The following is a 22,988-nucleotide window of genomic DNA, read 5'->3' as shown; positions in this document are numbered from 1 at the left end:
TAGCAGATGATGCGATTTTTGTGGCGGAAAAGCTGTGATTCCGCCACAAAATTGCAACTCAGAAAAAAACTAAACTTATGCTTACCCAGAATTCTATGCTTCTTCGTCCAGGCAGGCCTTCTGGGATGACGTTTCATCCCATGTGACTGCTGCAACGATCACATGGGATGAAATGTCATCCCAGGAGCCGGGCTGCAGGATGACAGGGGATGCGTCGCTATGGGTAAGTATGAAACTTTTTTTTTTTTTACCTTTTATTTTCCACAGCGGACATTCCGGCCCAAAAACTGCACCACACCAAATGGTGTGGTTTTTCGGCTGGAATGTTCCGCGGCAACAAGGGCGGATACTCTGTGTGCTTCTACACAATGTATCCGCCCTCTGTGAACATACCCGTACAGAAACGCAATCACTCTTCAGATGCATTTCTGTTGGCAGTATCTTAAAATGCTACAATAACGCACAATGTGAACCCTGCCTTATGTTGATCCTTCAGTTATAAAATTATATTTGAAAGGTCCAGATCATCTGGTTGAATCTATAGATTTAGGTGTGTACAAATTAAACCAGTAACCTATACAGCCTTTTTATTCAAACCTACACAATTCTAAATGTTCACCGTAGAAAGTGAAAGAGCGATCACTCTGAAACAAATCCTTTCTTTCCCCAGGCAATGAAAAGGTCTTAATAATTTATCCTGTATAATTCCGAAACCCACAGTGCGTAAGAGCAGATAAATGCCAGCACAAATCCTACCATTTACTTGTTTACCAGGCTGAACACAGGACTGGTAATTTAACGTGGACTCAATGGGAGGAATTTATTAAGAATGGTGTTTTATAAGGCCAGTCCTAATAGAAAGACGCTAGTAGTAAGAGGCAACCCATTTATTGTAATGTCGCATCTTTCCACCGGCCGTGAACCGTACACCCCCCCCTTCACATCGGCCATGGAAAAACAACCTCCGAAGAACACGCCTTACCTGTGTCTTCTATGGATTTTTTTAAGATGACCTAATAAAGCGCTCTTTTATACTATATATTCTACGGATGTGCTGAGGAATCTTCTTTCTTCTGAATATTGAGTTTCTTGCCTGCCTGCAAGCCCCCCTTCCAATTGCACTCCATTGAGGAATTACAGATCCCAGAATGAAGATTGGGTGAACACACTTGTGGCTTTTTTGCTGCCTTTTTTTCTTTCTCCTTTTTAAAAAAACAAAATATCCATTTCTCTGCTCCTCTTCTCCTCTCCAGGTCCCTCAGGGTCCCTCAGCATACGGAGTCTGGTCACACGCCGTATTTTGGGCCGTAACCGCCCTGAAAAACGGCTGAAAATATGGAGGCTGAATGCCTCCAAACATCTGCCAATTGATTTCAATGGGAAAACGCCCCGTAAAAAGAAGTGCATGTCACTTCTTGTGCGGTTTTTGGAGCTGTTTTTCATTGGGTCAATAGAAAAACAGCCATAAAAAACGCTTTATGCTTAAAAAACGGCTGGAAATCAGAGGCTGTTTTCCCTTGAAACAGCTCCGTATTTAGCCGTTTAGCGTGTGAACATATCCTTATGCCTTACGCCCCACAGAGTGAAATCTACTCCAGCTAGGACGATTTTCTGGCAGAAATTATAATTGTTGGACCACCGTGGCACCGCCCCTTTTGGGAAGCCATGCCCCCTTGCCTTAAAATTGGCGTGGAAAGGTGGATAAATTCCCGCCAATATCTTGGTTGAAAGAACTTGAATACCTACGTTGTTGCTATCAGCTGTGTGTGTGGTGTTTGCAGCGATGTTTTTTGTTTTTTTTTAATACCTGCACGTTTTTAAAAAGCGTTTCATCTGCAATCTGGTTTTCAATTTAATGGTCATAGGCTTACAGCTGAGAAGCTTTATAAAAACACACGGGTAATAAAAAAAAAAAAAAGGATTCTTAAGATAACTTGCGGTTGTGGTTCGTTTAACCGCATCAAAACCGTATAAAAAAAAGTATTTGAAACACGCATATAGTTTTCACTTATAGGGCCCCATGCACACAAGGCAGTAGTGCTGCAGATTTTCCGAGCGGATTTTCGTGTGGAAAATCTGCAGCAGATTCAGTTTAAGGCATGTGGTTGAGATTTTAACAAATCCCCTTCACATGCTGCTGGACATTTTCTGCTGGAAAATCAGAACATGCTGCGGATTTTCAAATCTGCAGCATTCTCATTCTGTTAGGGATGTTCACGGCAGGCCGCACCCTATTCAATGTAGGCAGGGAGAACTCAGCATGTAACGCATACTGATTTAGGCTGGATTCACACGAACGTGGCGTTTTTGCATACGCATCGGCACCAGAGGCTACAGTTGATTCTGCAGCAGCATCAGCGTTTGCAGGTAAGTAGCTACATCGACTTACCTGCTAACGCCGATGCTGCTGCAGAATCAACTGAAGCCTCTGGTGCCGATGTGTCCTCGCTCGTCTGACACGATGCAGGACCTGTGAGTGACGTCACAGCGTGATCTGGCAGAAGCTGGGCGTTCTGAAGAGAAGTGGATGATACTTCTCATCAGAACGCCCAGCTAGTAAAAGTATTAAAAACGCCCCGATGTACGCACATAATACACGCCCACTTGGACTTTTACTTTTAAACACACCCACTTGGACTTTTGCAAGCCTCATTTGCATAATGACAAAAATGGTCATAACTTGGCCAAAAATGCTCGTTTTTTAAAAATAAAAACGTTACTGTAATCTACATTGCAGCGCCGATCTGCTGCAATAGCAGATAGGGGTTGCAAAATCTGGTGACAGAGCCTCTTTAAAAAAAAAAAAAAAAAAGTTCGGACTTACCGAGAACTTCCCTCCCGGCCGTTGCCTTGGTGACGCGCCTCTCTTGACATCTGGCCCCACCTACCTGGATGATGCGGCAGTCCATGTGACCGCTGCAGCCTGTGCTTGGCCTGTGATTGGCTGGAGCTGTCACTTCTACTGAATTGTCATCTCTGGAGGTCAGACTGGAGGAAGAAGCCGGGAGTTATGGGTAAGTCAGAACCTCCTTCTTTTTTTTTTTTTTTTTTTTTTACACGTTCATGTATATTGGGATCGGAAGTCACTGTCCAGGGTGCTGAAACAGTTTAACTCTTTCAGCACCCTGGACAGTGACTATCTCCAGACGTCGCGTACTGGAAATTTTTTTGCCGGGTTCGGTCAAAATGAGTTCGGCCGAACCCGGTGAAGTTCGGTTCGGTTGTCCGGGTTCGCTCATCTCAAAGACACTCCATTTGGATTTTTGTAAACAGAAAAGACGTGGTGCTTTTCTGTTTTCATTCATCCTTTTGACAGCTCTTGCGCGAATCACGCAGTTCGCACGGAAGTGCTTCCGTGCGGCATGCGTGGTTTTCACGCACCCATTGACTTCAATGGGTGCGTGATGCGCGCAAAACGCCGAAAGAACGGTCATGTGACTTTTTTTCAGCGGACTCACGCTGAGTAAAAATCACGCACATGTCCGCACGGCCCCATAGACTAATATAGGTCCGTGCAACGCGCGTGCAAATCACGCGCGTTGCACGGACGTTTTTCCCGTTCGTCTGAATAAAGCCTTAGTGTGGAGAATCCACAACTAATCCGCTGTGTGTGTGGTACCCTTATGGTGTTTTTTTTATTTATTTTTTTTATTGCGTTTGTAGTGTTTTTTTTGTTTTTTTTTAATGCGTTTAACCGCAACGAACTCATGGCAGAATTCCGAACATATTAAACAATTACAAATACTTTTGCAACTAGTATATCGTTTTTTTTATGTTTTGTGGCGTTTGCTCAATAAAATCACTTTTCGATAAAATTATTTATTTTTTGTGTCACCATATTCTGAGAGCCATAACTTTTTTTATTTTTCAGTCAAAAAAGCTGTGTAAGGGCTTATTTTTTGCGGGACAGGTTGTAGTTTTTATTGGTACTATTTTAGGGTGCATGCGACTTTTTGATCACTTTTTATTCTATATTTTTAATTCCTGTGAAACGCCTAAAGGGTTAAGAAACTTTCTGAATACTTTGAGGGGTGCAGTTTTTAATATGGGGTGATTTATGGGGTCTATCTAGTACATAAGGCCCTCAAAGCCGCTTTAGAACTGAACTGAAAATCGCATTTTTAAATTTTCTTGAAAATGTGAGAAATTGCTGCTAAAGTACTAAGCCTTGTAACGTCCTAGAAAAATTAAATAATGTTCAAAAAACGATGCAAATATAAAGTAGACATATGGGAAATGTGAAATAGGAAGTATTTTGTGTGGTATTACTATCTGTTTTACAAGCAGATACATTTAAAATTAGAAAAATCATAATTTTTGCAAATTTTCTCTAAATTTTGGTGTTTTTCAAAAATAAGCAATGAATTTATTGACCAAATTTTCCAGTAACATAAAGTACAATATGTCACGAGAAAACAAACTCAGAATCGCTTGGATAGGCAAAAGCATTCCAGAGTTATTGCCACATAAATTGACACATGTCAGATTTGAAAAAATGGGGCTGGTACTGAAGGCCAAAATGAGCTCCGTCTTGAAAGGGTTAAAAAAACAAAACAAAAAAAACTGTGAAATTGTGGTTTATTACTGCGATTACGGTGAAATTGCAGCAATAAATTGAGATTTGACCACACTTTTTGAACACACCCCAACGCCTTGAGCTCACACACAGTGGAAGAAATCTGTCGCACATTTAGATGCAATTCCGCAGCAAAAAAGATTGACCGGGTAACCTTAGTGGTGACAATCTGTGACATAATTGAGATGCTGTGGATTTTATATTCTGCTCTAATTTTGAACACATGTGGATGAGGTTTTGTGTACCCCGTCCACATGTATTATACTGTACTTTACTGCAGAATCCACACAGCAAATCCGCTATTTCTAAGCTTGGAATTCGCCTAGGGCTACACACAGACTTAATATCGTAAGACTTTTTTTCAATAGACGCTTTCCCAGAATCATAAATTATTACCTATCCACAGGGTAGGTGATCATTTTCCAATCTCTGGGGGCCCCATCGATGGAACCCCTACCGATCATGGGAACGGGGATCCCGAACCTCTAGATCAGGGGTCATCAACCTTTGGCACTCCAGCTGTTGTGGAACTACAGCTCCCAGCATGCCCTGACAACTAAAGACTTTATTATTCCATCCAAAATCTGTCCGGAAATGCTGGGAATTGTCGTTTTACAACAGCGGGAGTGCCAAAGGTTGCTGACCTCTGCTCTAGATAATCCCTACTGCTCGACCGCAGTGAGGAGAACATGAAATGGAGCGGCGATCGAGCATGTGCGCCGGAACTCCATTCAAAGTCTAAGTGACGGAAGCAGCCAAGTACAGTGCTTGGCTGTTTCTGACATTCTCATAGACATTGAAAGATGCGGCAGCGCACATGCTCAACTGCTGCTTCATTCAAGCTGCTCCTCAATACAAGGGGTGAAGTGAGGAGGTTCTGAGGGCTCAGGGCCTCCGTTCTCACAATTGGTATGGATCCCAGCAGTGGGGGCCCCCAGCGAACAGAAAATGATCTATGATTCTGGGAAAATCCCTTCAATGAGAGATTTTTAAGAGGTTTCCAAACTATTTTCATATTCCTCTATGTCCAATGGATTATGTAGAAAAATGCACTCCTTCTCGAGGCGCTCCTGGATGTATGTGGTATATTCCGTGGTTCCCCTTCCATTCGGTAAGAAACGATCCACTCCCTTCCCATATTCCTTTATGGTGGAAAAAAAGTGGCTACTACTTGTCAAAATCACTCAGAAATCCAAGTATGTAGCGATTATTAAAAGAAATTGGATTTTGAGGAGAATTTTAAGCACCTCAATGCATTTCTATGGGCAGCAATTTTTTTTTATAGTGAATGATAGTCTGTATGACGCTAGCCTTACTTCTCTGTATCCTGACACTCGATGAAGCAGCTTTGTCCTTCACACTTCCAGCTAGAAATGTATGCATTCTCAATCATCCTCATCAGTTGCAGATTTTGCTGCAGATTTCACACTGGACATTGAAGCAGTGAAATCCGCTGTGAAAATCCGCTGCTTTCCCGCAACATAATGATGCGTTGAATTTTAAAACCTGCAACATGCTCATGTTTGCTTGCTGAATTTTTCTGCTTTATGTGGATGGGCCACTATGCTGGAAAACTTTACATTTATTGTCCTGCGACAATGTACCCACTTTTCGTTTGGTCAATATCATAATCTGTCCTACAAAGCAAAAAAATTTTCATTTTTTATTTCTCTACAGAATAGTGAAGTGCACTCTCTAGAATATACAAATATATATAATATATAAATATATTCTTTATAAATAGTTCACCATTTGCATAAAATTTGGTTACCATTTCAAGCTGCAGGAACCAAGATACGTTGGTATATTTTGCAGTTAACCAAAGTATATGGTAATTTTATCTAAAAATGTAATTGCGCCTAAATTACATTTTTTGGTAGGCAATAAAGTTGCCATAGGAAGTGCGGTTCTACAATACCAATAATCATGTTTAAGGTTGGTTTTAATTGAGCGTTATATGGGCACATTTTTGTGCTTGTCTTATGGCCGCAAGTCCTGTCCCGGCCACAGGTCAAAGGTTTCGATCATTTGAGCTGTGGTGGGGTAAGAACTTAAGGCCATATTTTAGGAGTCCTAAATATTCCCGTTTTGCGCTTGCCTGACGCTATTTGTAATTGATAAGTGACATTAGTAAATAATGACGGCATAATAACTTTGTGAGGAGGTAGTAAGTGTCATGTAAGCTAAATCTGACTGAATATTTCATGAAAACAGTTGTTCCTGTCATCCCACTTTTTAGTGCCCTGTTGGTTAACATAACATTATTTCTTTTTGACCGCTTGGTTTGTATTTTGCACTTCTGAAAATTGTATGTCCAGGAGTATAATACAAACCTTCACTATATTTTACATGATGTGATCTAATAACATATGGGTTTTCATATTTCCTAGCAGAACTAAAGGCAAGTCTTATTCATTCACCTTCTAGTCTTGCGTCTCATCTCATTTTCTTCTCCTCAGATTGTACCTAATAAACTTCCACACCATAATTGAAAAGTGGGGGTTTGATCTGATACTTTCCTGGTTGATTCTGTGCACAATTGGTTAGTCAATAACAGGAGAGAAATGACTGGAATTGAAGGGTACACCTCTACCTTTCATCTAAACCATATCCTGGCTGTTAGGCCCCATGCACACTATCGTAAAATGTCTTTGTAATGGTGGACCATAATACGGTCTGCAATTACGGGCCATTCAGTTCTATTGGCCGCGGACACCTTTCCGTATCGCTACGGATGGGTGTCCGTGCCATAGAAATGTTCAGAAAATTATGGAATACGTCCGTTCTTTTGCATTTTATGGGCCATGCTCCCATACTTTGTATGGGAGCACGGCCCGAAAATGCGGGCGGCCGTCATCGGTTGGCCGTGCCCGCAATCGCGGGTCGTGATTACGGGCACGGCCGTCTGCATGGGGCCTTACTAAAATGCATCGATATGATAAATACAGAATATATTTGATCTACACAATATGGTTTCACTGGTTGAAGGCTGGCTGCAAAACATAGTGGCGGGGGGGGTGGGTAGGCTTGTACATGCCTTGAAAGGGGGTGTTGGTTTAAGGCTCTGTTTACATCCGGTTTCTCTTCTACATTTGTGAAAACTCCTGGCGCCTATGTTGAACATATCCGTAGGACCCAATTTACCCGATGGTAATCTCTCCGGCTGATATGCTTTGGCATACCGTTTTATACCTGTACAGGAAAGCAAAGTCTGCTGCATTTTTCTTTACAGAGGCATACCAAAAAAAATTCACTTTGAGGTAGGCCACGGCCTATACAGTGGCATACATTAGAGGTCTACATGGGGAAATACTCGTAGACACGTGACACAAGCCTGTAACGTCTTTCTTAAACCTACTAAGAAATCTGTATCGCTGTACAAGTTTCAGAAATGGACGGGTCCATCACTCTAATATCCTCTTTACATCAATTTACGTGTTTTGTGCTTTACTGACCCTGATGACCCTTATTGTGATGGATTTTAAATCTCTAATTTGGCGCCGTATGTAGCCTATACAGTGGCATAATGGGGTCTCTGAGATATCTCGATGCTGGACTATACCCTCTGTTACTAGTGTTACTACTGAAAGTCTCCTCAAAGTCCATGCACCAATGTATGTAACCCTCTCCCTGGTGAGCTGATCCATATATCCTTACTTTGTGTACACTTTTTTTTTTTTTTAGGCTATTGAGGTAGTGAGCTCGTTATTGCGTAATATATTTTATGCATATATTCTATTGATTTATTTTACATTCATTTGATGCTGATCCTACAGTCCCTAATATGGAAGAGTAGAGCATTAATAAGGGGCATTCAATTATCCGCAAATTTAATTTTTTGGTATAATGAAAAGTTAAAAAATATTCTAATTTCCTTTCTGTATCAATTTATCACGGTTTTTAAAATGTCTGCTTTCTGTCATTCAATGGGAACTTTGACGCCTACACCTTGTTTACTCCATGGGGGACAAAATCTATCCTTAACCCCCTTAATGACCAGCTTATTTTAAACCTTAATTACCAAGGCATTTTTTACGTTTTTCCATCGTCGCATTCAAAGAACTATAACTTTTTATTTTATTTTTGCGTCGACTCTCATAATCTCACAAAAAGATTCAGAAGTGTCAGGATTCTGAGTACACATGACGTCCAGGCTGGATGGTCATGTGTATTCATTATCAGGACACTGTAGTAATGTTAGGGTTTGTGTATGAGGCTGCACATAGCGATATATCTATATCGCTAGTACAGTGTAAATGAACGGAGAGGAGTGCATGATGCTGATTGGTCAGCGTCATGCACTCCTCTATACAACGCCCACTTGGTCGAAAGTTAAAGTACGCCCACTTGGGCATTAAAAAGCTCATTAGCATAAACCAAAATCGCTCCTAACGTTGTGAAAATAGATCGTTTTTTTTAAATAAAAAGCATTACTGTCACCTACATTACAGCGCCGATCTCCTTATGTAGGAGATAGGGCACTTATAATGTGGTGACAGAGCCTTTTTAAGAATTAGTTCACACAGTTTTTTGCAGGAGGAATTTGGAATTTATAGGCAGATTTTCCTCAGCCTGCACGCCGATTTTCGATGTGTTTCTCGCCCGCGGCCATTGAGTGCCGCGGGCATAAAACGCAGCGAAATACGCTTTCTCCACCTCCCATTCAAATTAATGGGAGGCTTTTTTGGCGCGTTATGCGGCGCGGGTTCCGTGTCAAAAAACGTGTCAAAAAACACTGTGAACTCCCCACAAGGGTTCACTTGTCTGTCCCACACTGTGCTATGTAAATAATAATCTTTAGTATAAATGCTTATTAGGCCTTGTGCAAATCCATGTTTATGCCCTATGTTTTTAGTATGTACATTTGGAAAGCTCCCGACGTACACGCTAAATGTATCCATTGGCCTCCATTATCCCGACGGAGACCAGGCAAGTGTATACTTGTCCTTATTTCTCATTTTATTTTTTAAAGGATTGAATAGTGTAGTAGACTACACTTTTCCATCCCGCCACATCATGCAAGAAAAATTATACCGTGCGGTATATGGTATTTTAACATGGGACCGATGGGTATCCGATGCCGCCCTGTCTTCCCATGATGTAGCAATGTCGGATCCCCTGGCTAAGCTAAAATAAATACTCAGAAGCTCAAAACGACCTAATGAATCCACAAAGTCAGTCCAATAGTCCTGATGGTGTCCTTCTCCTGATCTTCTTGAGGAAAAGTAAAGATGCCGTATTACCGGTGTAGCAGATGTCAGTGAAATGCTGGGCTCAGTAGTTCTACAGATTTCTCCGGCTCAATTTGACATAACCATAAGCCTACTAAGAAGGAGACAACAGAGTAGCAACACCAGTATTTTGCAAAAAACACAAGGTTTATTGTACTCACAAACAAATTTTCAAAAGCTGCATAAAAGAACTTGGCGCACCAAGTAAGCCCGACCCAACGGTTTTGCCGTGTCCACTTATTACGGGGGCATGCGTCACCCATAGGCTCCGATTATATCCGCTTAATGAATGTCATGAACAGGGTCATGAGAGTTAATGTCGTATCCGGTAAATAGATACCATTATAACCTATGGGTAAGAGCTGCCGCTAATAGGCATCAGTCACAGCCTTCATTTAACATATATACACATTGGGAGCTTTTTCCTGATGTATACGTTACATGTTGGCAAAAAAAAGTGATGAGCACATCAGGGGCTGTTTACGTCCCCGTCTGTGTTTCTGTTGCTCTGCTCCTTTAGAAAAGCAGAACAACAAAAATACATCGGCGCTCGATGGAACCGATTTTGACTTTAGTCGGGTTTTGTCGGACGTTAGGAATTTCCACCTATGGTTGCTTATTCAGTTATGCTGGTATCGTTCTTTCAATGATTTCCTCTTGTTTTTCTACTAGTTCCTGGTGTCATTCAGAAGTTACATGAGGGCCCTGGAGAAATGGGGAAACCTGTTGTCCTTCCTAAAGAAGATCAAGAGAAGATGAAGGAAATGTTTAAAATCAATCAGTTCAATTTAATGGCCAGCGAGATGATTGCACTCAACAGATCTTTACCTGACGTCCGGCTGGAAGGGTAAGTGAGTGGCAATGTTTATTAGGTTAAAAGCTGTGTGTAATTGAAAAGGAAACTACTTTGAGAAGATGGTCTGCCAAATGATCATTCGCTACGAAGTGCTATTAGCTAAGGAGATATCAGACGATGCGGCCTGTATATTGCTTACCGGTCCTTCTCCATAACAACTATACATTATAGAAATCATAGTTCCTCTAAATGGCTAGGAGTAAACTTCTGAGAAATCTGTGTAGCCAACCTCCACATGGAACTTAGAAATAAATCACTTTCAGGTAGTACATTGCTGAAAAGATATGTCTGCTACTTGCAACATATCCAGGAATCAACTTAAAGAGGCTCTGTCACCACATTATAAGTACCCGATCTCCTACATAATGTGAATGACAGCACAGATCACGCTGTGCTGTGTGAGTAAGTCCCACAGAAACTTTACCGAAGTGTCGGGAGTGATGAATAGACATCGCGTCCTGGCTGGAGGTGATTTCTATTCACTCCCAAGACACTCCGGTAAACTTAATATGGGAGTATGTGACTACACAGCATGATCTCGCGAGATCATGCTGTGCTGCGAGTACTGCTAAAAATGAATGGAGAGAAGAGTATGACGCTGATTGGTCAGCGTCATACATGCATAAATTGCCCAAAATTGATGGTTTTTCAAAATAAAAACACCTGTTAACTACATTACAGCGCCGATCACATTATGTAGGAGATAGGGCACTTATAATGTGGTGACAGAGCCTCTTTAAAGAGGCTCTGTCATTAGTTTAGTAATGCCCTATTTCCTAGCTAATCTAATAGACTGTCACACTGATAATGCTAGTGAAAATGGTGTCCCAAAATGTTTATTTTTTAAAAAAAAGTTATGAGCTTTTTTCCTAAATATGTAAATGAGTCTTTATTAGACAACTTGGAGGTAACCGCAGCGGTTCTCCTGATACTGTCCTATCAGCATGAAGCTACTTCACACAGTATGAGAGAGTGAGGCTGGAGGGAAGGACATCAGTTCAAACAGCCATATGGCGGACTGTGGACCACCTAGAACAGCGGCAACTGGTGGCATATGAAAGCGGAAATTCTAATCTTTCATGACACCAGGATCACAGTTCTAACTGTGACCCAACCGGAGATATCGCCAGTTGAAATCAGTCAGGAATGGAAGCTGTATACTATATGATCACGCTCGGTTGCTGGGCAGGGAAGGGGGAGAAGCTGGATGCTGATTGGACAGCGTCATACAGAACACATTACACCGTCCAGAGTGAAAAGAGAGTCACCTCCTATTTGGCTGTTAGAGACACACTAGCATATTTAGAAAAATGCTCAAACTTTTACTGTTTGTAAAGTTTTTAAAACAAATCACACTAGTTATCTGCAGCAAAGCGCCTATTAGATTAGTGAGGAGATAGGGAATTGATTAACTGGTGACGGTCTCTTTAAGAGCCCTTTTCACTTCTACAGTGGTATCAGGAATGACTGTGTGTGTGTGTGTGTGTGTGTGTGTGTGTGTGTGTGTATGTGTGTGTGTATGTATATATATATATATATATATATATATATATATATATATATATTTTATTTAAACTGGCTATTCTCCTTCCTTAAGATGCCCATTTATATTAGAGTAATTTCAACCAATCCCGCTGACTATTTCATAGGTATGGAGTTCTCTCAAAGACTATCTGACTGCAGGGGGAACAGCATACCCAATCTTTTCTTGTGCCAGGAGAAGTATCTAGCAGCAACTCCTTTGCCTCTCCCCTATTGAGGAGCTCAGGGATGATGGCTTTTGTCCAAAAAGCTACCTACACTCCTCCACATTGAAATTGCAACACCAAGAAGGAAATGTTTTGGAACTGTGGAAATCACAGGATCAATAGACATGTTACTAGTGTATGCAAATGATAAAAAAAATGAAAACCAAACATTCATTATAGAGTATGAGCGCCACACGCAGAAATACACGCACTTACACTGCTTGGCATTCTATTAATGAGGTTATTCACGCATTCACGACTGCCATACGGCTATATACGTTCCAACTGCCGATGCCCCGTGCAGTTGTTGCCTATATAAACGTTGGCAGCGTGCATCTGGGTTTAATGAGTGCAGAGCTGCTTCACTGTGAGAAGCTCTGCACTATTCTATGTGCCGGCTCTTTACAAGTGCCGACACCTCTTCCACTTTCATAAAACAAACGTGTTTGTTTTTTAATGAAACGAAGCTTAGAAGTACAGCCCTGCTCACTCTGAAGCAGTGCTGAACTTTTCTATCTCTCACTGCTCTCTCCCCCATGTGCCGGCACCTCCCCCTCCTCCTCCCTTGCTCCAGGGCTTCTGCATAGAGATAACGGAGCCAGTGTGCTCGTTATCTCGGCAGATAAGGAGCTGATGATCACCATGGCTGTCTAATCATGGTGATCATAGAAGAGTTTGTTTGCTTTCATAGAATGCTCATTCCCGATATTTGCCTTGTGCAGACAGGGGAACGATCAGCAGATGAACGCTCGATCTGCTGGTTGTATAGTTTTAAAAAAGTGAAATATCGTTGTCGGCAGCACATCTCCCTGTGTAAACAGGGAGACGCGCTGCCGACATAATGATAATGTATGGGGACGAGCGATCGGAGTAACGACCGCTCGTCCCCATCCATGTCTCGTTGATCGGCGCTCGCTTTATCGGCCGGTGTAAAAGGGCCTTTAGACTTCTCCACTCTCCCCTCAGTGATCCAGGAGAAAGAAGACTAATTGTTACAGAGTTGCAACAGATCTATATACTACAAAAAAAAGTAGAAATGTGCGCAGCACAGCAGAACTAAACCTCCAGGGTGAAAATCGGTGCCAGCTTCCAGGAATCCGACTGATGGATGCCCACAATGTAGATGCAAAAAGGAAAAGGAAGCAGCACTCCAGCAAAGATTTCAAGAATCCAGATTTATTCTCCCATATGTGCAACGGAGATGATGCAACGTTTCAGCTGCTCAATGTAGCCTTTGTGCCTTGATACAGGCTGCTGTGAGCACATGAAACGTCATCTCTGTTTCACATATGGGAGAATAAATCTGGATTCTTGAAATCTTTGCTGGAGTGCTGCTTCCTTTTCCCTCTTGCATAATTGGTCGGGCTCCTTTTGCATGAATTACTGCATCAATGCGGCGTGGCATGGAGGCGATCAGCCTGTGGCACTGTTGAGGTGTTATGGAAGCCCAGGTTGCTTTGATAGCGGCCTTCAGCTTGTCTGCATTGTTGGGTCTGGTGTGTCTCATCTTCCTCTTGACAATACCCCATAGATTCTCTATGGGGTTTAGGTCAGGCAAGTTTTATGTCCAGTCAAGCGCAGTGATACTGTGGTTATTACTCCAGGTATTGGTACTTTTGGCAGTGTGGACAGGTGCCAAGTCCTGCTGGAAAATGGAATCCGCATCTCCATAAAGCTTGTCAGCAGAGGGAAACACAGGAGGCCATTGTTAGGCCTCAGGTCTGCCAGAACAGCCATCGGAACCCTGCGATTTGCATTGCAGGGTTCTGCATCTTAATCACCCGAATCTGAGGCTAGTCCGGTCCTGGCCATGCTGCAGGGTGTCAGCTATAATATACACTGGAAACCCGCTGGCGGTGGTGCGGGCTGAGCTGAGCTTCTGCATCAGCAACCCAGTGTATCCGTACGTTGTGTTGCGTTAAGTCCTTAACGACAACGACTTACTTTTACCTTAGATGTAGTTAAGGGGTTAAACTTATCTAGAAAATGAAAGCCTCATAAGTCTTGTAAAAATAGTTGTGATATTCAAAGAAGTTGCAAAGATATTATCGTTTAAGGAAGTTCTTTTCAGAAATGGAAAATTTGACCCGGACACGGGTAGCAATGACACTTGGTCATGGAAGGGTTAATAGTTGCCTGAGCAATGTTCTGCCACACTGAATGCACTATGGCACGCAAATCCTCAAGATTGCACAAGGAGCTGCCAGCAGCCAATTTCCGACCAATGATGTCCCAGATAGGGTCGATGGGAGACAAGTCTGGAGATGCGGCAGGCCATGGTAGCATGTTTGGACCACGCAGGTTTCTCACAGTAGCACAAGCTACATTCCGCCTGGCGCTGTCCTGTTAAAAAACGGCTTCTGGGACATTTTGGCGAAATGGCCGTACCACTGCTTCCACAACCACATCAATGTAACGCTGAGTTGTTAGTGTACCTGAAATGAAGACTAGGGAGGTCCGACTACCGTATGTTATGAATGTCCCTTGTGAATGCCACTTCATGGCGTTGCCCACGTGATCTCCAGACTCTGGCTATCATTGCGTCTGAGACAAAAGTGGATAGAGGGAATGCCTGCAGGCAGACAGAACCATTTTCCTGACCACCCAAAAGTTGATAGAGAGTAAGTTTTATTAACAAATTTTATTAAGCTACGTGTAGCACAAAACAGACCACATATAACAGTTTAAAATTATCACTGCCAAGGACCGAAGTTATAGTGAAGGCAACCAGCTGGAGGGGCCAGCAAGGTATTAAACAGTCAGAAATAAATGCCGGCTGACAGTCAGTCAGGAGGCAGCGTGCCACACTTAAAATAGGGCAATAGATTCGGTTAGGCAGGAATTAAAAACACTTAGAGCCCCCCCGACATGTTTCGCTAACTAGTAGCGTCCTCAGGGGTACACGGGGCTAATGGCGGCGCCGCGAGAAAACTGCTCCTCTTATGGGAGTATAGGATGACGTGAGGTGGGTGTGTGGATGGCCGCCAATCGGGCGAAGGCAGACAACAAGAGCGGCACAGGAGAGTAAACAGCCAATTAGGAGCCATGTATGAAGCAGCCTATGACAGCCGGAGAGCTGTGCAGTAGTATATACAGAGGTGCCGAGATCGTTAAGAAACGGCACGTCTGCGCAGTGAAACAGCTGAGGGACTTAGAATAGGGCAGGACAGAACAAGAACATAGTGAGGCATAAAAGATCGGCGCAGGCGCTATAAGAGCCAGGCCGAACTTAGTGCAGAGAACAGCCGACAGGCGCCACAAATCCCCCAATACCGTGTAGGGAGAAAGAATGCAAAGAATGTGGGCGCCTGCGCAATAGCGCAGGGAAAGAACTTAGAGTAATGCCGAGTCGGGAGAAAAATGACAGGTCAGCGCAGGCGCAATAGATGTCCATCTGGACTTAGCACATATGGTAATGTCAGACCCGACATCAACACCGATTCAGGGCAGAGTGACTGCATCTGCGCATTAGGGCAGAATAAGAACTTAGAGAATACACTGAGTACAGGGAGGACACAGACACTAGGCGCAAGCGCCGTAGGCGTCCCCCTCGACTCAGTGCAGGGATTGATGTGCATCCACCCGTCAAATTGTGACAGCGGACGCACAACCAATCCCACAGTAGTTATTAAGGATGTCAAATATGCACAAGCATCGTGGGTGTCCCTCCCTATTACACCCAGCACAAAAATCACAACATCTGCCCCCCGCTCTGGTAAGGCAGTAAATGCCTGCATACATGGCCCAGATGTAAAGCCACACACACAGAAAAAAAAAAAAAAAAAAAAAAAAAAAAAAAAAACCCCATTTTCACCAGTACAGCACCATAAAGGAAATCCATTACAGTACAACAGTTAATAAACGCCGCCATATTAAAAGAATATACATGGTCAAATGTTAGGACAGTAATTCAAATAACCAATATATCAGAACACACCTACTCCGTTAGGAGAGGCCAGATGGATATGTATACAGCGGTTAAAAAATGCCAGAAGCCAACGCATCATACATTGTTAAAGTAAAAAATAGAGAATATAAATAGAGACGTCCATACGGAATGCAGGGAAGGGGACAGCAAAATCACAGAAAAGCACTATATGTGAACCCCTCGTTAAGTCCCTGAGGAGTCATAGAGCCAAGACGGTGGATCCATCGTGCTTCCTCCTGTAGGAGCCTACGATCCAGGTTACCAACCCTAGGTTGGTTTTTTTTTTTTTTTTTTTTTTTTTCTGTGTGTGTGGCTTTACATCTGGGCCATGTATGCAGGCATTTACTGCCTTACCAGAGCGGGGGGCAGATGTTGTGATTTTTGTGCTGGGTGTAATAGGGAGGGACACCCACGATGCTTGTGCATATTTGACATCCTTAATAACTACTGTGGGATTGGTTGTGCGTCCGCTGTCACAATTTGACGGGTGGATGCACATCAATCCCTGCACTGAGTCGAGGGGGACGCCTACGGCGCTTGCGCCTAGTGTCTGTGTCCTCCCTGTACTCAGTGTATTCTCTAAGTTCTTATTCTGCCCTAATGCGCAGATGCAGTCACTCTGCCCTGAATCGGTGTTGATGTCGGGTCTGACATTACCATATGTGCTAAGTCCAGATGGACATCTATTGCGCCTGCGCTGACCTGTCATTTTTCTCCCGACTCGGCATTACTCTAAGTTCTTTCCCTGCGCTATTGCGCAGGCGCCCACATTCTTTGCATTCTTTCTCCCTACACGGTATTGGGGGATTTGTGGCGCCTGTCGGCTGTTCTCTGCACTAAGTTCGGCCTGGCTCTTATAGCGCCTGCGCCGATCTTTTATGCCTCACTATGTTCTTGTTCTGTCCTGCCCTATTCTAAGTCCCTCAGCTGTTTCACTGCGCAGACGTGCCGTTTCTTAACGATCTCGGCACCTCTGTATATACTACTGCACAGCTCTCCGGCTGTCATAGGCTGCTTCATACATGGCTCCTAATTGGCTGTTTACTCTCCTGTGCCGCTCTTGTTGTCTGCCTTCGCCCGATTGGCGGCCATCCACACACCCACCTCACGTCATCCTATACTCCCATAAGAGGAGCAGTTTTCTCGCGGCGCCGCCATTAGCCCCGTGTACCCCTGAGGACGCTACTAGTTAGCGAAACATGTCGGGGGGGCTCTAAGTGTTTTTAATTCCTGCCTAACCGAATCTATTGCCCTATTTTAAGTGTGGCACGCTGCCTCCTGACTGACTGTCAGCCGGCATTTATTTCTGACTGTTTAATACCTTGCTGGCCCCTCCAGCTGGTTGCCTTCACTATAACTTCGGTCCTTGGCAGTGATAATTTTAAACTGTTATATGTGGTCTGTTTTGTGCTACACGTAGCTTAATAAAATTTGTTAATAAAACTTACTCTCTATCAACTTTTGGGTGGTCAGGAAAATGGTTCTGTCTGCCTGCAGGCATTCCCTCTATTGACTTTGTGTAATGTACCTGCTGACTACCCAGGGTCAAAATCCGTTTTTTTGTCTTAGTACTGCTGGGTTAATTACCTGTATTCTCTTGACCCTGTTCCCACTGTAGGAACATCTCTTATATATTTCTTTCTATCTATTGGTATGGCTGGTTTTTTGTCTAAGAAGCCTAGTATAGAGACTTTATCTGCTGAGGTGGCATATGTCTTTTCCACCGATAATATTCCGTTACACCAATTTGACGTCCATACGGCGTTCAGGGACCTGCAAAAAACCTATCAAAAATTTGTACGATCATGCTGGGAGATAGCCAGTCTTGAGACTTATGTACAACAGAAAATTGTTTATAGAGGTTTAAGAATCAATATTACTCCGAATTCATACCGTGACGATACTGCTTTTACAAAGGGGTGGGAGGACCTTCTTACTGAAAGCTCCTTGCGGATGCTTCATTATCTGCTAGAATTTGAAAAACAGAGTCACACCAAAATTGGCGCTCAGCTTGAGAAGGAAATAAAGGATATACAAGTTTTTCAGTCCTGTCCTGAATTTGGTACTTTAGAGGCCAAATTGCAGAAAAACATCGAGAAATTGCAGGGGGAAATTAAGGAACGAAAACATCGGAAATATATCCGTGACCGGAGGGATTTTGATATAGGGCAAATATATACTTATAAAACACGCTTTGTCCCTATCCCAAAACGGACCACTGTGTATACTGACTTTTCGGAGTCTGATACCTCTGGTACTGAACTGTCTGCATCCACTATTGACAGCCCGAGATTAGGCACCAAGCGAAAGGTCAGGAATACTAAATCCGGTTTTTCAAAGAGAACACCTACCCTATCAAAACAGCCCCCTACGGAATTTCAGAGCAGACATAGACCATGTCCACCTGCTGTCTCTCATTCGTCTTCTATCTTATCTATACCTGTTCCAACTTATGCCCAAAATGCAACAAGCATGGTGGGCAATTCCCATCTGCCCATTCCAGGTGTGGCTCTGAACGGCGCGAATGGTACTACCAACACCACTATGGGGCCTTCCACCACTTTTCCTTTTTTAGGACCACCCAATCTGCACTGGGGGCGAAAGCAATAACATCAGGTGTGCCAGACATTGGCAGTGATGACATGCAGATATTCAACCTTTCTTCACATGTACTGAACCCTTATCAGTTGACTTTGCTGCAAAAGGGACTCTCATATACTCCTGCACCTCCTTTCGATGAATTCACATGGGTAAAGGATATAAACCTCTTTGCCAGAAAACTGGCCCTACATAAACACTTTAGGGGCTCTATACAGGATGGTATGCGTCAGGATCGTCAAGAACAAAATACCCTGAGGGCTCTTGAGAGCCTCCTTCACGAGAACCAATTTGGAGCCACTGAAGCGGTGGGTCCCTTTTCCTCGTTGCGCCCTAGGTCCAAGCTTACTCCCCCCTTTTCTCAGTACGGACATATCGATGTGTTTGTTAAAATGGTCTGTAAAGATCTTAAGAAGTTGAGGGGCGATAGATCTATGTCTTTTGGTAATCTTAACAAGGACGAGAGGTTGGCACTGGATGATCTATGTGGCAATGCAGATTTGGTACTTAAACCTTCCGATAAGGGTGGCAATATTGTAATTATGGACCGTGTAGACTATGCTGATATGGTCCATAGGTTATTGGACGATCCTGCAACGTATGCTATTCTGAGAAGCAACCCTACTGTCGGATACCTGTCGGAGTTATATGATCTTCTTACTGATGCTAAAAGTAGTGATCTTATTACCTTGGACGAATTCAAACGTCTTTATAATCCTACTCCCACTCTAGCAACTTTTTATGCACTCCCAAAGGTTCATAAAAATAAACGCCCTATCCCAGGCAGACCCATAGTGTCGGGTAATGACAATCTTACACAGGGGATAAGCCTCTATGTAGATGAGATCCTGTCCCCCTTTGTCTCTGCCCTGTCATCTCATCTTAAGGATACCAAGGACACCGTCACCAGGATCCAGGAGATCAATGTCACTTCTACTACCATGTTGGCGAGCATAGACGTGGAGTCATTATACACTAACATTCAACACGACTTAGGTCTCACAGCAGTTAAATATTTCTTGAGCACCAAAGGCACCCAATTTCAGCGACACAATAATTTTGTTCTGTCATTATTACGTTTTTTACTCACTCATAATTTTTTCACTTTTGATGCCAAATATTATCATCAGATAAAAGGCACAGCCATGGGCACTGTTTGTGCACCTACCTACGCCAACCTATTTCTTGGTTGGTGGGAAGACATTATCGTTTTTTCTGACGATCTTCTTTCTTTCACCTCACATATTTTATTTTGGGGAAGATACATTGACGACATTCTCATCCTGTGGGATGGGGATGTCAACACCTTTACTGACTTCATGTCTATGCTCAACAACAATTCTATCGGCATGAAATTCACCTACGATATAAATGACCGGGTGATTGATTTTCTTGACCTTAAGATCTCTCTGGACCCTGGTGGGGGTGTCCAAACTGATATATTCCGTAAAGCCACAGCTACTAATAGCTTCTTGCACTGGGATAGCCATCACCCTCCTGCCCTTAAAAGAGGGATACCTATTGGTCAATACCTGCGTGCCAAGCGTAATTGCTCTGATGAGCTTTCTTTTCAGAGAGAGTGCGACGGACTCTATCAAAAATTTCAGGCACGAGGGTATCCAAAAAAATGGTTGCATAGGGCTTATGCTAGAGCTAGGGCGTCTCATAGATCTGACTTACTCTCTGACAGAGGGTCCAAATCTGCATTGCCAACATCGTCTACTGCCATCCGTTGCATTGGCACTTTTGATGTGTGTTCCTCCCAGGTGGTTGGGGTTTTGAAAAAACACTGGTCCATCCTCACTGCTGACCCTGATTTAAAAAATGTGATTCCTGCCAACCCCGCTATCACCTACCGTAGAGGGAAGAATCTACGCGATCTTTTGGTACATAGTCACTATTCGTCAACTTCTTCCAATACCTCATCCACCTGGTTAAAATCACCTGTCACGGGTTTTCATCCCTGTGGTAGGTGCTCCTTTTGCCCTGTGATGCCCAGGGTAAAGAGCTTCACTAATCCTGTGGATGGGAGGTCGTATGACATTAAGCAGTTTCTTAACTGTCAAAGTACTGGCGTTGTGTATCTAGCCAGATGTTCCTGCCCGAAGCTATATGTGGGTAAGACTCTGCAGGAATTAAGGAGGAGAGTGTCTAGACACCTAAGTACCATAAATCTTAAGGAGGATACCACCCTCTCTAGACACATGCATAGGTTTCATCCCGATAGCCCCAAGTCGCTCCAATTTTGGGCCATTGTACAGCTAAGGTTGGGACCTAGGGTTGGTAACCTGGATCGTAGGCTCCTACAGGAGGAAGCACGATGGATCCACCGTCTTGGCTCTATGACTCCTCAGGGACTTAACGAGGGGTTCACATATAGTGCTTTTCTGTGATTTTGCTGTCCCCTTCCCTGCATTCCGTATGGACGTCTCTATTTATATTCTCTATTTTTTACTTTAACAATGTATGATGCGTTGGCTTCTGGCATTTTTTAACCGCTGTATACATATCCATCTGGCCTCTCCTAACGGAGTAGGTGTGTTCTGATATATTGGTTATTTGAATTACTGTCCTAACATTTGACCATGTATATTCTTTTAATATGGCGGCGTTTATTAACTGTTGTACTGTAATGGATTTCCTTTATGGTGCTGTACTGGTGAAAATGGGGGTTTTTTTTGTTTTTTTTTTTTTTTTTTTTTTTTTTTTTTTTTTTTTTTTTTTTTTTCTGTGTGTGTGGCTTTACATCTGGGCCATGTATGCAGGCATTTACTGCCTTACCAGAGCGGGGGGCAGATGTTGTGATTTTTGTGCTGGGTGTAATAGGGAGGGACACCCACGATGCTTGTGCATATTTGACATCCTTAATAACTACTGTGGGATTGGTTGTGCGTCCGCTGTCACAATTTGACGGGTGGATGCACATCAATCCCTGCACTGAGTCGAGGGGGACGCCTACGGCGCTTGCGCCTAGTGTCTGTGTCCTCCCTGTACTCAGTGTATTCTCTAAGTTCTTATTCTGCCCTAATGCGCAGATGCAGTCACTCTGCCCTGAATCGGTGTTGATGTCGGGTCTGACATTACCATATGTGCTAAGTCCAGATGGACATCTATTGCGCCTGCGCTGACCTGTCATTTTTCTCCCGACTCGGCATTACTCTAAGTTCTTTCCCTGCGCTATTGCGCAGGCGCCCACATTCTTTGCATTCTTTCTCCCTACACGGTATTGGGGGATTTGTGGCGCCTGTCGGCTGTTCTCTGCACTAAGTTCGGCCTGGCTCTTATAGCGCCTGCGCCGATCTTTTATGCCTCACTATGTTCTTGTTCTGTCCTGCCCTATTCTAAGTCCCTCAGCTGTTTCACTGCGCAGACGTGCCGTTTCTTAACGATCTCGGCACCTCTGTATATACTACTGCACAGCTCTCCGGCTGTCATAGGCTGCTTCATACATGGCTCCTAATTGGCTGTTTACTCTCCTGTGCCGCTCTTGTTGTCTGCCTTCGCCCGATTGGCGGCCATCCACACACCCACCTCACGTCATCCTATACTCCCATAAGAGGAGCAGTTTTCTCGCGGCGCCGCCATTAGCCCCGTGTACCCCTGAGGACGCTACTAGTTAGCGAAACATGTCGGGGGGGCTCTAAGTGTTTTTAATTCCTGCCTAACCGAATCTATTGCCCTATTTTAAGTGTGGCACGCTGCCTCCTGACTGACTGTCAGCCGGCATTTATTTCTGACTGTTTAATACCTTGCTGGCCCCTCCAGCTGGTTGCCTTCACTATAACTTCGGTCCTTGGCAGTGATAATTTTAAACTGTTATATGTGGTCTGTTTTGTGCTACACGTAGCTTAATAAAATTTGTTAATAAAACTTACTCTCTATCAACTTTTGGGTGGTCAGGAAAATGGTTCTGTCTGCCTGCAGGCATTCCCTCTATTGACTTTGTGTAATGTACCTGCTGACTACCCAGGGTCAAAATCCGTTTTTTTGTCTTAGTACTGCTGGGTTAATTACCTGTATTCTCTTGACCCTGTTCCCACTGTAGGAACAT

General features: G+C 43.5%; 1 protein-coding gene across 2 annotated transcripts in view; it reads left to right on the top strand.

Moving 5' to 3' along the window:
* GALNT1 (polypeptide N-acetylgalactosaminyltransferase 1) overlaps window positions 1–22,988 on the top strand; it is a 670,235-nt gene that overhangs the window by 574,998 nt on the left and 72,249 nt on the right. For both annotated transcript variants that reach the window (XM_075826839.1, XM_075826838.1), the window contains one exon: window positions 10,480–10,654. In XM_075826839.1, coding sequence (XP_075682954.1) covers window positions 10,480–10,654 — 175 coding nt within the window. The remainder of the gene's footprint in view (window positions 1–10,479; window positions 10,655–22,988) is intronic.

This window comes from Rhinoderma darwinii, chromosome 5 (genome assembly GCF_050947455.1).
Source record: "Rhinoderma darwinii isolate aRhiDar2 chromosome 5, aRhiDar2.hap1, whole genome shotgun sequence".
NCBI lineage: Eukaryota > Metazoa > Chordata > Amphibia > Anura > Rhinodermatidae > Rhinoderma > Rhinoderma darwinii.
The sequence above is the reverse complement of the archived record's forward strand: the minus strand, read 5'-3'. Positions and strand labels throughout refer to the sequence as shown.